General features: G+C 40.3%; 1 protein-coding gene across 1 annotated transcript in view; it reads left to right on the top strand.

The window, feature by feature from the left end:
* Positions 1-16,125, top strand: part of acot7 (acyl-CoA thioesterase 7) — a 63,266-nt gene that overhangs the window by 2,348 nt on the left and 44,793 nt on the right. The window contains exons 2-3 of the mRNA XM_008288981.1: positions 6,613-6,730; positions 10,238-10,394. Of these exons, the coding sequence (XP_008287203.1) occupies positions 6,613-6,730; positions 10,238-10,394 (275 nt within the window). The remainder of the gene's footprint in view (positions 1-6,612; positions 6,731-10,237; positions 10,395-16,125) is intronic.

Here is a 16,125-nt window from a genome sequence, read left to right as displayed (position 1 = left end):
TGTGTACAGTAGGCAGTGGTAATGTACCTGAACGTTGGATGCCAACCACCAAACACACACTTCCGGGTCTACGGTGAGGCTTCACCCTAATACTAACAGGGTTGTCTTAGCTAAATAAATCAATAAATCAATAACGTAACTAGTTTGAGCAACGTGACGCAACATCAACTTCTTTCTGGTTCGTTGTTAATAGCGTCTTTAGCAGCCACTGTAACAATAGCAAAAAACGTAGTTTTCCTACAGTTTTGTTTAGAGAACTAAAAGAATGTACAAAGAAACTAAAAACTCCGAATCATGTACATAAACCGAATAGATAGTGTGAAAATAAAATGTACATTTGTCGCTAGAAAAGTTAGCAAAACGAAGCTAAGGCCACAATCTATCTTAAAATATAGCAATTTCCATCGAAAATAGAAGGGATATCCGCCATGTTTTTTGTTCATGCCGGGGAAACACTCGGCAGTCATGTGACCTAAAGCATGCCCGTAGAAATTACGAGGAAAATGAAACGTAGCCGTGCTACTATTTCAGAGCCCTTATTGTCAAATGCCTACGTTTTGCGCTGTGGACAAATGTAGGTATTAAACGATTTGGTGTGAGACTTGACTCACCTTTCAAAAATTTCGAGGGCCGAAATGTGAGCCACCAGGTCACAGCAGTGTGTAGTGTAGTGTATGAAGGTTTCATATTCCTGGGATCATGCAGTGAGATGTTGGCAGACTTCAGCTCCACATCAAGTCTTATCAGAAAGTGTTTGACTGGACTGGACGTTTTGCTTTGTGCTGGTCGTCGTGTGCTGGGATCTCTGACATGATAAGATGCTGACTGTACCCACTTCCTTGAACCTTCCTTATCTGTGCCAGAGAAGAATTTCACACAGTGACCTTTACCTTCCTTTCAAACAGTACTGTATAAACAGGTAATGGTGAGTATATGTAAATATTAAGAGCTTGTCAGTAAATTTGTATATAAAGGGCTATTTCAGTGGCTGCTGCGTCATCTCTTAGTCAGTGTTTAGTTTGTTTGGTAGCTGCGATACTGAGGCTACTTTGAAGGTTTGAGACATCACATGCTCATCTCTTAATCCCCTGTTTAACTCCACTCCCTGGATTAAGTAATTATATGCGCAAATGAAAAAGCAAAATATTACAAAACAGCAATTATGAGCTCAAAATATGAGGAATGCAATGAGAAGCCATTTTTACAGGGAATTGGGGCGTGCAATGTTCTTTTAACCCGACAGCACTCTGCTTTGGTACGTTACATCTGACAAGTTAAGACTTTCTAAACTCCTGTAGTTTCTTCAGCAAAACACTAATTACACACCTACAAAACTTTTTTTTTCATTTATTTTTTTTTATAGCTCCCCCAAGATTTCCTCTTCCCGTTTCCATCTGACACTTTTTCACTTGGCTGCACATTTAAACATCCGAACAGTTAAGTCACTGCAGGATGCACTCTGACAAGCAACATTAGAACCACTGACCAAAAACCCTAATATTGATCTACACCTCCTTCTTTGTGGCAGTTTTGTCTCCTAAATCAACTTTAGTGATTTTTTAAAAGTGTAGTTTAGGTTCACAAGTTTACTTTTGTGATTTCTTTCCTTCTTTTCTGGGGATTTCATCAACGTGTTTTTTACTGATATGCAGAACAGGCGTACTGGAAATCATTTTATCACACATGAGCCCTGAAAAATCTGTAGTTTTAGAGTACATTTTCAAACATCTGACTTTGAACGTAACTTCATTACTCCTACTAAACGATTCTGGGGTGTAACCCTGCTTTTCTCTTTGTCATCAAACCTCAGATTGCTTAACTTTTTTTTTTAGTTTTTAGAAACTACATTTCAAAAGGTCTCTTTGTGGAGTGCTCGAGGTGAGATAAGATCCGTTGTGTGTATCCTTCAGTGCAAACATATGGCTATGCATTTGTGGGATGGAGTTGGGAGTGTGTTTGACAAATGCCTGCCGATCCTAGAAATGAAAGACTGTCTAGATAAAATATAAAACACAGTCCAACCCTTGTTTGTGAAGCATAAATCTCCTCCACATCTGCCAGAGCTTTGCCGTGTTCCTGTTGTCGGTGCTCGGGAGAGAAATGCCACCAAGATATGATTTTCTGAAGCTCGTTTGCCGTTTTCGTCACTTTGTTTCTCAATACAGGTAAAAGTTAATTTTTTTTTGGCAGCAGGAAGATTTGATAACACTGGGTTACAAAAAAACGTTTTTTTTTTTGAAGGTGTCCAGGATTTTCTAACTGATTTAGAACATTTTTGCAACGCTGAATCCAAACATGACATCTGCTTTTCTGTATCAGGTCAGGTTTTTATGCCAGCTCGATTTTAAAAAATCAATTTTGCCACTAAATCGATTAAATTTTTTGATATTAGCGATTGATTTTTTTGAGCATTTCTCATATGAAATCGGATTTTCGAGGAAAAATTTCACTTTCTAATCCTTTTCATGAGCTAAATGATCCAAAAGTTGATGAGAGTAAACATTTGTAAAGGTAAATACAAGTCAATTGCATGTTTCATCAAATCAAAATTTTGACCTCATTGAGCAAAATCAATGTAAAATTTGGATTCAGCACATTGCAACTGTCCAAAATCAGCTCAAAAAACTTTGACACCAAAATGAGTGTAGACCAGTGTTATGATTCATGCGTTTGTTCATGCTAATACAACGCCTTTTATTGACTTCTAAGCTTTATTTTATTGGTGTAACTGCTCCAGATGGCACTAATTCTAATCAATATTTAATGTGACAAAGGGGTGTAGTATGTGGATGCTACAACTTTGTATCTAGAGATATAATGTATCTAAATATAACCAACATATTTTCTAGACTAGTTTCTTTCTCTTCCACCTCTATTAATCTAAATCAATACATACTTTTAACTCCCCATACAAGATACATTCCTGTCATGGTGATCCTGAGAGGTTTCCATCAAAGAACTGTTGTGCTACACTTCAAATATTAGAGTCGATCCATCAACTGCATCATCCACACCAGGAGGGTGAACGTTAGCGGGATATTAAAGGTCCTGTGTCCCCTTTTCAGCAAATTAATGAAAATCCCATGTGTTCCTAAAATATGCCTTTACAAATTTCAACCTAAAATACTGCAAAGAAGGTTAATTTACCATAACATCTGGTGTTAGAGCTGTTCTTAACGGGCTGTTTCAGTGTCTGTAGCTTTAAATGCAACTTAACTGCTGCTGTCCACACACCCCTAAAGGAAGAAGACTCTCTGTGTCTGTAATTGTCAGAGTGGAGCTGAATTCACAGCACAGCCGTTGTTTTTAGCTCAGGTGTTTGGTGAGTTTATGAGACAGTGGTGCAGTTATGAAATCAGTAGTATAGCGGTTTCATACTCGTCCCATTGTCCGACAACAGAAATAGAAAATATGTAAATGAGAAAGGTTTTATTGGGACTTAAGCTGCATTTAAATTCAGTATATGTGAGCACAGAGAGGGGAGAGAAGCAAATAGAGTTTTGATTGCGCTGACTGGTATCATATAAGGTGTGTCAGAAAAGTTCCAGAACTGGTACCACAAAGGATATATTTCAAATACAAAGTACATTTTTCCCCTTTGAAGTAATCCCCCTGGAGTCTAACACGCTTTCCCAGCCTTCTCTGCCACCATACACTCCTGGAAAGATTCTTCCGGGATCCTCCACAGCTCAGTCGTCACAGCCATCTTGATGTCGTCCACGTCTTCAAAACGGGTCCCCTTGATGACCCCCTTGAGCTTGGGGAAGATGAAAAAAATCCCACAGAGCCAGGTGGGGTGAGTAGGAAGGTTGCTCCTGCACGGCGATGTTCTTCTCAGCCGGTAACCGTGGGATGCTCAGGGTATTGTGAGCAGGCACGTTGTCATGGTGACGCAGCCACGACTTGTCCTGCATCAACTCTCGTCTCCTGAACGAAACAAACGCCGCAGGATTTCTTTGTAGACGTGCTGGTTGATCGTCTGAAGGGGAAAACTGGTAGTTTGAAATATATCCTTTGTGACACCAGTACTGGAACTTTTCAGACACACCTTATATTGCTCTTAAGGTTTCCACCGTCTCTGAATGTCTCTGAGCATTTCCGCATGGCTCTGACCACTAAGGATTTTTCTGTTGTTGTGGTGACATTGCCATCAAAAAATACGAGTCCTCAGCTGGATCTTCAGTTCTACACATGCTGGGAGTGCATGAAGACTCTTGTGCTCAGTCTTGCATCCAACAGTGGACCATTTGGTGTGTTTTTCTCGTGGCTTTAGAGTTAGCAAAGGAGCTAAACGTGGTGGACTGTGAGGCAGCTGCACATTCTGCATAACTCACCTGGAAGCAGCGTGTTGTAAGAAACGAATGATTATGCAAAGTTTGATCTAGACAACGCTGGAGTCGTTAGCTGTTACGCAGCAGTTCATCAAAATTCTCACGGTTTGTAAAGCTGTTCTTCTTTCAGTTCCTGTCTTTACTGGATTTTTTTAGTAGCTTTTTATGCCTTTGGAACCAGTTTGTTGTTGACACAGGTGTTTCCGATAGAGAAAGGAAGCAATTAAGGTCAACAGTTTCTGAGCTAAAGTGCACATTCCATCTGAAGAACATTGTTTAACTCTGAAGCGGTGCTCCTCATGCGTCACCAGGCAAATATGTCACTGTCTGAGGTTTGTCTTTCTCAGCTGTGACACACAAATCTTGGTGTCTATCTTGTGTATCAGTGGGCGTGCTGCGATCCAGTTTGGCCAGTCATGACATGTAAGGCGGGGTCAGTGTCAACACAGCGTGACATCACTCCCAGCAGCAATATAAGGAGCCCAAAATATCAGAAATTATGATTGCAGTGATCATCGAGCAGGTTAGACTGTAAGACTGGGTATCAGCAGTGTGTAAAGATGCGTTGCTTTAGGCCTCGGATCAGCAAGGCAGCGGATGAAGTGGATAAGAAGGCAGCGGCGGTGCAGAAATGGCAGCCTAGTCAAAATGAGCAAGTCAGCAGAGATGTCAGGGAAGGTGGGGATGCTGGAGCTCAGCACGGCTCCAGATATCAACTCAGCAGGTACTTTATTTCTGGCGTGCGCACACATCTGACCTTCTTCTGTCTTTCTGTGGACGCTCATTGACACAAGCCCTCAACTAACTGTCTAATCCCAACCCTAAACCTCATCTCGACCTAATTCTAACCATAAGTCTTGGTTGTAGGCTGAAGACTCTGAACATCTAAAGCTGTAATTTTTTTCCTCATAAAGATGGAGGATGCTGTGTCTGACTCTCCTCGTTTCTCTTTCCCTCACATACAGTTGTTAATCCTAAAAATACCTCCAATACTCCAATTACTGTACTAAAATATTGGGTTTAGCCCTTTAAAGATGCTAATTGATGTCTTTGTCTGATGATGGTGCTGTTGTTATGCATTTCAATATATAATGAGTGTTGTTTTATATATTATGCAAACATTAGGATGCTCTTTTAGTTTAGCGGCTAAGAAAATAATCAAAGTAAACACAGTATTTATTGCAGTGCTCTTGTGTTGAACTGCATTAAACGTACAGGCGTCGCTCATCCTGCAGTTACTCTACATTATAAATCAAACTTTTTGTCTTGTCGTGCTGCTGCTCTGTTCTTGATCTATTTGACGGTGCTGTCGTATAATTTCCCACAGATCTAAAGGAAGGTTTCTGGAAGACATCCTTCTTTTTTTCTGTTACATTAAAACATTATGTCACATGAGTTGTTATCTTTAGATGGGGATTTTTTTTGTCATAGCCATAAACATGACTAATAAACATCTCTAAGCATGCAGTCACCCTCCTAGAGGGGAAAAAAAAAGATTACTAATGCTGTCAAAATGTGGTTTTTCTTGCTTTTTATTCAGTACTCTTAACTGTGAATATTAACCATCAGACTAGTCAGACCTCAGTGCCGTCATTTTTGTGGTTGACACTTGAGTCTTTGTGACCTCCAAGCATGTAACAAAGATTGTAGATTGTAACTGGTAAGACTAGTTTTTAACTGAAGAATTGGACTCTTCTGATGCACATGACAGCACGGTGCACCGTCAATGATGAAGACACCGTCTGTAGATACTGTATGTGTACATCCAGATATGCAGCCTGTCGGATTTGTGCTTGAGTAAGTATCTAGAAGAACATCACAGCAAATATGTTCCCAAATAGTTCTCTGAGCCTTTTGTCAACAAATAGTTTAGATTGTTTTCTCCGGGTTGTGTTTTAGAGATAAGATTTTACATACTTTAAAGCCGGTTACAAGGAAGTATCAGCTGGCTGGCACAGAAATGAGTTGAAATGTGCTTATGCTGAGTGATATGAATTGAAACACACCACCATGTGCACATTTTGTTCATTAGCACTCCACAGCTGTAGGCGGCTTCAGTTGTTTGGCGTTTTCAAAAATGGGTATTAAAGTGCAAAATTAGATTTTATTGCTACCAGTCACCTTTTGTGTTTATTATTTGGTTGTGTTTTTATTTTTTTCTCACAATACAACACCAGAAACCCTTATAACTCAACATATGGTAACAAGACAAGAAGCCACATGTTCTGTAGCCCCACCATCAGATCCACTGTCATGCTGACGTGTTTTCTCTTTCCCGTAGGCTTATGCGGCCAGACGATGCCAATATCGCGGGAAACGTCCACGGCGGGAACATCTTCAAGATGATCGAGGAGGCCGGATGCATCGTTGCCACGCGGCACTGCAACAACCAGAACGGGGTGAGAGACAACAACCACAGTCACTGTTTTAACTCTCTGAACCCAAAGCAGCTTCTGGTTTTTGTTTTTGTTCCTGTTACATTTTACTCTCTGTAGGATCATTTTTCACTGTAATATGAAGTCCTGCATTTCTATGGAAACATCACGTCCACGGCGAGGAGGAGAGAGAAGTCATACATGCATTTTGTGCAATAATAACATGAATTATAAAAAAAAAAACTACAAAAGAATTGACAAACCCTGTAATCAACATTTTTTCCCAGAATAATCCAGTGGGGCTTCTATTCGCTATGTGCATTTTACTATTTATATTTTTATTTTGTTTCCATACCTGTCAGCTCTGTGTGAACACGGCCTGCAGTTCATCTAAAAACTCTCAATTTTGGTCACGATTGTTAGTCACAGATGAGTCAATCATGGCTTCAAGGTTGTGGCAATGTGTGCAAAATGTTTACATTTTTGCAGAACTTGATTAGAGTAAATGTAGTAAAAATGTAAAAATATCATGATCTTAAGCTTAGATTGAGGATTTATGGATACAGAGAGGCTTCATTTCAACACCTGAACAAACAGACTAAAATATAATGTTTTAAATCGTGTACAGTAAATGTACTGAAACACACAGAGGAAGAAATTATACCCCTACTCATGTGAACTATTTCTTTAATAAATATTAAAAAACAATAGAAACACAATTGATGTCCTTAATTTGAGGAAGTTGTCGTAGAAATATGTCAACTATGACACAGTTCCTCAGTTCACCTTGTTTACTTCGAGTACGTTTTATCTTATGAATCTCTTAAACTGCATGGCTGAAGTAATTTATGTTCACTGTTGCCTCACCCAGATTTGTTTTCTCGCTCACCCTCTTGATTTTGCTTTTCACCTGGCGAACTTTAGCCGACTTTTGAATTCCTCCTGATTCAGTTGTCATCTCACCTGCTGTGACATTCTCATCATATTCTGCTGATGTCCTGTGTTTCAGTGCTCAGATAAGACATTAAGACAAAACCCTTCCTGGACGTGCTGCTACAAACGACAGTCAACCTCTGCTTTATGAGGACGTATTCAGTTTTTCAATAAATAATAAAAATTATGGAAAACAATAAAGTCAGTGAGTTCGTATTAGTTTTAGTAGGAGTATGTTCTCTCCCCTAATACTGTCAAATAAAAGAGCTAAGTTCTGAGTTTGAGTCAGCAAGATTTCATCCTGTGATTTAATGAATCTGACTGCAACATATTTGTCTTTTACAGACATCATGGTACCTTTAAACTCGTCTATAATCGACTCCATGGTGTCACACTGCAGACGCTAAGGTCAAGATTCCACCCACTGCTGTTACTTTGACTAGCTTTGCACTTCCATTTAATAGATTTAAAGCAGTTGGGATGGTACATTTTTACATTAGACGTGTAGAGTTGAGTGATTTTGATGAACTATTTTGATTTTAGGCTTGCATTTGGTTATTTTTCTTGATGGAACGATGCGCCACAAGTAATTATTCCAACTACCCTTCAAAAATTGTAAATCCTAAGATGATTTTTTTCTTCTATTTTTTTTCCAGTTTCTGGTTCTGATGAATAGTTTAATTTTAGCGATTTTTATAAATATGCCTTTGAAACCAGCCAGCACGGTTGGGGGTTCACAGGATTCAATTTTAGTTTTTAACGCTTGAACAAACAGACTAAAATATAAATAGTGTAGAAGTTACCAGTGTAGTCATTATAAACTTAGACACACATCCTTGAGAGAAAAATCATAATTTTACTTATACTAAGCACAAAAAGCAATAAAAAAAGAAGCAATATGACCATAGCTGATTTTTTTTTTCTTTTTTTGGGGAGGACGGTCGTCTTAAAAATCTGTAAACCATCACAAAGTTCCTGAGTTCAACTTGTTTACCTAAAATATCCAACATCTTTTAAATCTCTTATTTTCAAACTGCATGGCTGAATTATTTTTACAGTTTCCAGGTCCAGATTTGTTTTCTCGCTCATCATCTTGATTATTTACTTTTCACCTGGTGAACTTTAGCCGACTTTTGGTTTCCTCCTCATTCAGTTGTCGTCTCACCTGCTGTGACATTCTCATCATATTCTGCTGATGCCTTGAAGGTCGCTGTTCAGATAAGGCACTTCCTGAATGTGTTGCATACTACAGAGCTTCATGAAAAGGCCTTACATTTTCAATAAAGAATAAAACTCACGTAAACATTAAAGTCAAATTGAGTTCAGATTAGTTTTAGTACAGGTACATGCAGGCAGAAGTTTCCAGTCATTGGTACTGTCACACGTTTTATCCATAACCTCCCTTTACGCTAATTCCATCCAATAAATCTGGGTTGGCAAGATTTCATCCTGTGATTCACTGATTTTGAAGTGCAACTTGTGAATAGTTGTGAACAGTTACTCCATCAGGGTGTATCACACAGCAAAACCTGTTATTAACCAAGAAAAAGAGAGTTACAAAAGAAGCAGCTCATTATAATCACGCTGTGTGTTACTCGGGTGTCGTGTCATCATTCTGACATTTTTTTTTTACCTTGTTTGCAAAAGTTTTGCATATTTCAAGTGTGCAACATATTTATCTTCTTGAGACATCACGGTACCTTTAAACCTTTCTGAGTATCGGCGCCGTGGTGGTGCACTACAGATGCTAAGATCAGGATTCCACAGATGTCTTTAACTAGCTTCCGTTTAATGGATTTGAAACATGATGAAAGTGAAAGATGTCATTTTATCAAAATTGCTAAAGATTTCTAAAACATTATTCCATTATTTAAGCCACCCAGCCAATGCTTTACATTGTCTGGCACTGACTTTAATGCTTTTCTTGCCTTTAATTACACATCATAGTGTTGTTAGTTGGACTGAGCAGCTTAGATACATTTCCATGGCACAGTAAGTATTATTATCATGTATTGTACAAGAAACAAAAACAGAAGATTTGCATTTTTGTAACATCTACTAATTTGGTGTTTTTTTACACTTCTCTGCACATCAACTCTGGAAACATATTTCATCGTGCTGCATGTATCGTCCAACTACTTTCTAACAACTTGGTCCTCTGTGCTGTTTTTGAATCATGCTGCATTTATTTTATTGGTCAAATATGTTGTATTTTTCCACTCAGTTTCTCTAACTTGTCTCCTATCTGCTCTGTTCAACTGAAGTCTCTCTGAATTATTAGTTTTTTTACAGGATCTGTTTCGTACAAATGCTTTTTGGTACATTAGATTTCGTTAAGTTTTCTCACAGATGAATAGTTTAAGTTGGAAAGTTGAAAATATTTGTTCTGTTTTTACAGTTTTCTGACAAACGGTTTCATTTTGGGGTTCAGAGGGTTTAAACCAGTGACTCAGCTGATTATTTAGAGCAGAATTGCCGGTGCTGTTGCATTCATAACATTGTTTCTTTAATGGCATCTTAAAAAGCAGTTTACTGCTTAGCATTGTGAATGTATTTATGTTTGCACGAGCTTTAGCTTTGCTGTTCTTTTTCCTACAGGAACGCTGTTTGGCGGCGCTGGTCCGGGTGGAGAAGACAGATTTTCTGGCCCCCGTGTTCGTTGGCGAAGTCGCCAGCGTCACCGCTGACATCTCTTACACCTCCAAGCACTCGATAGAGGTCCAGGTCAAGGTCATGGCTGAGAACATCCTCACAGGTGACTCACTCTGACATTCACAGCTACTTGTTGAACAGATTCATGCTATGATGTGAAGTCCAGCTACTCCTTGAACAGTTTGACAACATGTTTGAATGAGTGATGACCTGAAATGGAATTTAAAGCAAACGATTCAGATTCTGCCATTGGTTACAGAGGTTACATTCATAATTCTGTGACACCTCTGGTTACAAGATGATAAAATTTAACAGTCTTGATGGATTTTTGCTTTGTTGGATGATTTGGTTTGAACCTGTTGCCTCATTGTGCAGCACTGTTCACCTTTAGCCTCATTGTCACCCGCACCACTGCAAAACAAGGACTGAAAGAATGACAAGCATTCGAGTACACAGGTATCTAAAAAACAGGAAGACAGACATGCAGACACACACACACACACACACACACACACACACATATGCAACGCTTGCTATCAGGGCTGCAACTAGCGACTATTTTATTATTAAATAATACGTAACGGCTGTTTTTCCCGATTTATTGGTTAATAATTGTATACATGAAGTGCCACTGCTCATCAGGTGAGATCTATGTTGTGTTTAATCACCAGTGCAAGTCCCAAAAGATTCAATTTTCAATAATAGAAAACAGAAAAAAGCATAAAATTCTAATGTTGGAGAGCATGGAACTGATGAATCTTTAGAGGTTTTGTTTAATTAGCATCTTAATCAAATATCCCAGCAGGTGAAAGGTCCAACAGTCGGCTAACTTAAAAACTTAAAAGAAACTTAAAGTTGCCTTACACAAAAAACAACAACAAAAACAAGATACAAACAGGAACGCAGTGCACTGTGTTTCTTTCCAACACTGATACTGGTATGAGTTTCTTTTCATCTTTTAATTCTGCTGTTACTTGAACAAGATCAAATTTGCATCACATTTCACAGCCTGCTGCACCAAACATCATGTCCTCATTAATTACACCTGTTCTTTATCTACTTTGTGTATGCATCCATCCATCATCTACACACCGCTTAATCCTCACTAGGGTTGCTGAAGTCTATCCCAGCTGACTCAGGGTGAAAGCAGGGGACACCCTGGACAGGTCACCAGTCTATCACAGGGCTACACTTAGAGACAGACAACCAAGCACACTCACATTCACACCTGTGGACAATTTAGAATCACCAATTAATTTTGGATTTCGGGAGGAAGTCGGAGAACCCGGAGAGAACATGCAAACTCCACACAGAAAGATCCCAGGTGTCCACATCGTGAACTGAAGATCTTTTAGCTGTGAGGCGTCGGTGCTGACCACCGATCCACCGTGCAGCCCTACATTGTGTATACAGAGACAGCTAAATGCTACATGCACTCATAGTTTCTTGTTAACTTTTATTACATTTGTTTTGGCTGCAGATTGTCCCCTAAATCTTATCTAAATCTAAATCTCTAAATCAGAGACAGAGCTAAATCTAAATTAACTGATGTAGTTGGCTTGGAAACTCTTTTATAAATGGAATCATTGTTCTAATTTTGTCGCTCTCTGTAACTGAGAATTTTCAACAGATATTTTTACTCTGACCTACTTTCCTCCTGTCATTTGTTTGCGTGTTTGGTCAGCTGTTTAGAAGCGATAATTATATCTAAATTTTGAGGAAAAGCATAACCTCCAGTGTGACATTTTGCTGTTTGATCAGTGGAGGGCAGCACACAACAAGCAACGATGCTCTTAGGAGCTTGAAAAATAAAACTGTGCTTTCATGAGGTGCTGCCTTATGTGCTGTGACAGGGGACTAGAAAGTACGAGCCATGTTGGTTTCTAGTTTTAGAGTATTTGCCAGGCGATGCAGTCTGTGACTCTTGTTTATTATTAAGACTGGTGCATATTTAATGTGTGCTCTGTGCACGCACACACTGTATACATATGCAGGCTACGTCTGCACACACACAGTCTCTTGAGTAAAGATGGAGACCACAATGGACTGATCTCTGAACCTTTAAATGCCAGTGGGACCGGTGATGCACAGACTGTTACAAACAAGTGCTGACTGTACTGTAACTACTTGAATTCATATAAAAGTGGGATACTTCTACACCCTATTAATACACGTATAGACACTCACAATATATAATCGGTGCACTTATTTGGCATAAAGTACAAATCCCAAGGGTCTCTGCTTATTTTTTTTTAGAATAATTACTTGTCAGGATGAAATCAAGGAGACTAAACGAGAGAAACGGGGAGACAAAACGGGAACAAGACGGATCGACGGAGACAAGCCGACTGTCACACTGATGGCCAAAGAGATAGCAAAGGCAACGAAAGAGGAAAAAATAAGTGAGAGTAGGGAAAAGATAGAAAGAAGGATGAGGGAAAGGAGGTGTGAGAAACAAAAGAAGTATCCCCTAGACAGCCGTTGCCCTAGCAACAGGCTTGTACTGGTTGGTTGGCTGGTTGCTGGGCTGGAAGCAGGTTGACGGAGGCGGAGGCAGAGATATGAGATGACAGGTGGAGAGCAGCGTACATACATGCAGGCATCAGCGCGGACAACCCCGCTACAGTACGCGGTCTGTCAGGAAGGACCCCCGAAGAGGCCAAATCAGGAAGGAGAGCTCACAGAAGGAAAACACTCGGGGCGCTGTTTGGCTCGATGCAACGTTACAGGATTTATGATTCAGTACATTTTTAATAACGTGGAATCCAGGCTATATTCCTCGATTCTGTTTATTTTTATAGTCGTAGAAAACAATGCTTTAAATAAAGTTAGCCTTGTAAAACCCATACTTTGCCAAGAAATGTCATAAATATAAGATATTTGCACTTTTAGAAGCAAAAAGTCCACAGATTTTGTATGCGGAAATGGCATAAAGCACATACTCGTTTCAATATTTAGCAAAATTTCCAGCAGTTCCAGCTGTCTAAATAGGGGAAAAAGTGCAAAATTGTGCTAGTACGAACAAAAAACAAACAAAAAAAAAAGAGTAACTTTAGTTCTGAAGACTCAAGTGTAGGTTCAGTGTGAGGGCAGTGTGGGTGTAGTGTAGATGAGCAGAGATCCAGCTCGTGTTAAGAGCAGGCGTGGAGGTTAGCTCCTCCGGGACACCCAACTTTTGCTGCAGAGGTCTCCCCGGAGGCTGTGTGGGCCAAACTTAACATATGTAATTGGATTTGTTCAAATTACAGTCCAAATGATCAGATTTAACAACAACATCTGTCAGCAAAACGAACAACACCATCTAAACAGACACTGAATTGAAACACAAGCAGACTGTACACAGATTATTTTACGGTATTTATGTAGAGTGAGCGAATCGGTTTATGCTCCTACATCTGAAATATATCAGCTGTAACATCAAAAGGAGAGCGAGTGGAAGTGGGTCATACGTGAGTTTATGCTTTATGTATGGGTGTGTACTTGTGTGCATCTGAACTGACACAGCTGCTGTCCAAATAAACATATGGATGTGCGATTTTATGCATCTATTTTCGTCCAAACGTCGTTAGAAGGTGCTCGGCTGCGGTCAAGCACACGTTACGGTTTGTTTCATAAATGTGGAAAAAGGTGAAGTAGGATGTGTGTGTGTGTGTCTGTTTGCACTTAGATGCATAATTTTGCAAATGCGCGTTTGCGTGGCGCATGTGTATTTTAAACATGCATGTGTGAGCATGGGTGTGTGTGTGTGTGTGTTTTCATCAGTGTTTGGCCCTTTAAAAGGTTCCTGCGGGGCCGAGGGGGAAGAGAAGATAACGGGAGCAGACATTATTTGCTTCTGTCATGTCGGCTTAGCATCAGGTCTCACACACTGTGGCCCAGTCAGACACGGATGCCAAGTGGATGTACCTGCACACATGCTCCGACACGACGCATGCACGTACGCGACACACTGATGCACGCACACACACACACACACACACACACACACACACACACACACACACACACACACACACACGGTTGTGTAGGGATGACCTGTGTGCTTACAGAGCCTGATATGCTGACACATTCAACACAGAAGAAGTCACACACCTACGCATTCTCACACCCACACAGATGCACAGTGAACACCCACAGTTCCCTTCTCGCTAAAAGACGTCTCACACCGAGGCAGGACTGGCACGGTTTTACACATTCTTCACCAGATCTTTTCCCAGGCATAAGATTGATGGATGGCTTGGACAGAAACACAGAAAATGAATTATACTGTTTGGCTGTAGACATGAATATGTGGTACGTGTGTCTTTCTGCACGACTGTGTACATCACAGCTTGTGCAGCCATGCATGTTTTTGCAGCTTTGCGCATATGCAGACGTGCACGCTCCCAGTATATTACGTTCCTATCTTGTGCATTTATGTTTATTTCACGTGTTTGAGTGTGTGTGTGTGTGTGTGTGTGTGTGTGTGTGTGTGTGCTGGGGGAGGAGACAAACATCCAGGTTCCACAGTCAGTCAGGCAGCATCTCGTCAGGCAGGCCTCACTCACAGACCCCCAGGGTAAGGCTGCCTACTGTGGGCACGAGCCGTGATGATTGTCCCCGCTGGGGGGATTGCACATGCGTACTAACGTACACATGCGCACTCACTGTCAGACCTACACGCACACACACCACAGCGCACACAGATTTGTATATACCCACATATGCACTCACATGTCTGAAAATACTCGTACGTACCTAGAAAATGGCACACAGTCATAATCAGAAAACTCCATGTGCACACACACCCAAAGATCTGCACATAACAATCAGATTTAAAAAAACAACAACATATAAATATACGTATTTGAGCTCAGCTATACGTGGAACACACAATTCCCACAGAGGTGGTCCTGCTTGTACTGCATGCACACTCAGGCACACATTTGCATAATTGCAGCATACACAGAGCGTGCCCCTTCATCACACACATGCATAGACAGAGCTAAGAGCAATGCATTGTGGAATGAGGCTTAAAATATTGTAGCATGACAGCTCCTGTCATGATCCTGGTAGGTCACACAACTGCACATGCAGAGAGAGTGCTGCATGAACATAAATACACACACACACAAATGAAATGTGTTGTTTTGGGTTTCCGTTAAGCTCTGCAGCTTATTAACTTGAAAACCAACTGATAATGCTTTTCTTTGTATTAAATAGTCAAATTATTTATTGTATGTAGTGACTGTTAGCATCCATAGCAGGAGAAAAGAGTTGTGGGATTTTTATGTGTTTGAATTTGAGAAATTGACTCCGAAAAAGATTTAGAATTCACCAAACACTGTAAAAATAAAGTATGAGGGCATATCTGAGGTTTGCAACAGGACGCTACTACAGAGTAAAGGTTAGTTTATTAAAACAGAGAATTGCTTAGATAGAAATGCCTCTGGAGTTTGTCAACCTTGGAGCAGCTTGTTGTCTCTGCCGGATCTCTCAGATCTGTGTTTAGCACTTTGAATATTCAGTAATGTTTAAGTTGAAGATTGGATATTCCCCTTTGACTCAGAAAACACAGTCCCAAAATCTCTGCCTCTGGCCTGTTTTAGTCTCTCCCTATCAGGCTGTAACATCTCACAGCTGGCCTGTAGTGTAGTTAAAAGTAATGGAGCCTTGGCTCAGCACAATGGAAAATCTGTGGTTTTGATCACGGGGATCAAGCACCAAGAACGATCCCCTCTGCACTGTCTCGGAACACGCTGTTCAGGAAGGAGAAAAGAAAACATGGGCTTTTTTTTCCTGCTCTGAGCAAGAATTAAGGACAGTGAGTGGAAGATAAAGGGGGAGAGCAAAGG

This window comes from Stegastes partitus, unplaced genomic scaffold (genome assembly GCF_000690725.1).
Source record: "Stegastes partitus isolate 25-593 unplaced genomic scaffold, Stegastes_partitus-1.0.2 Scaffold586, whole genome shotgun sequence".
Lineage (NCBI taxonomy): Eukaryota > Metazoa > Chordata > Actinopteri > Pomacentridae > Stegastes > Stegastes partitus.
The sequence above is the reverse complement of the archived record's forward strand: the minus strand, read 5'-3'. Positions and strand labels throughout refer to the sequence as shown.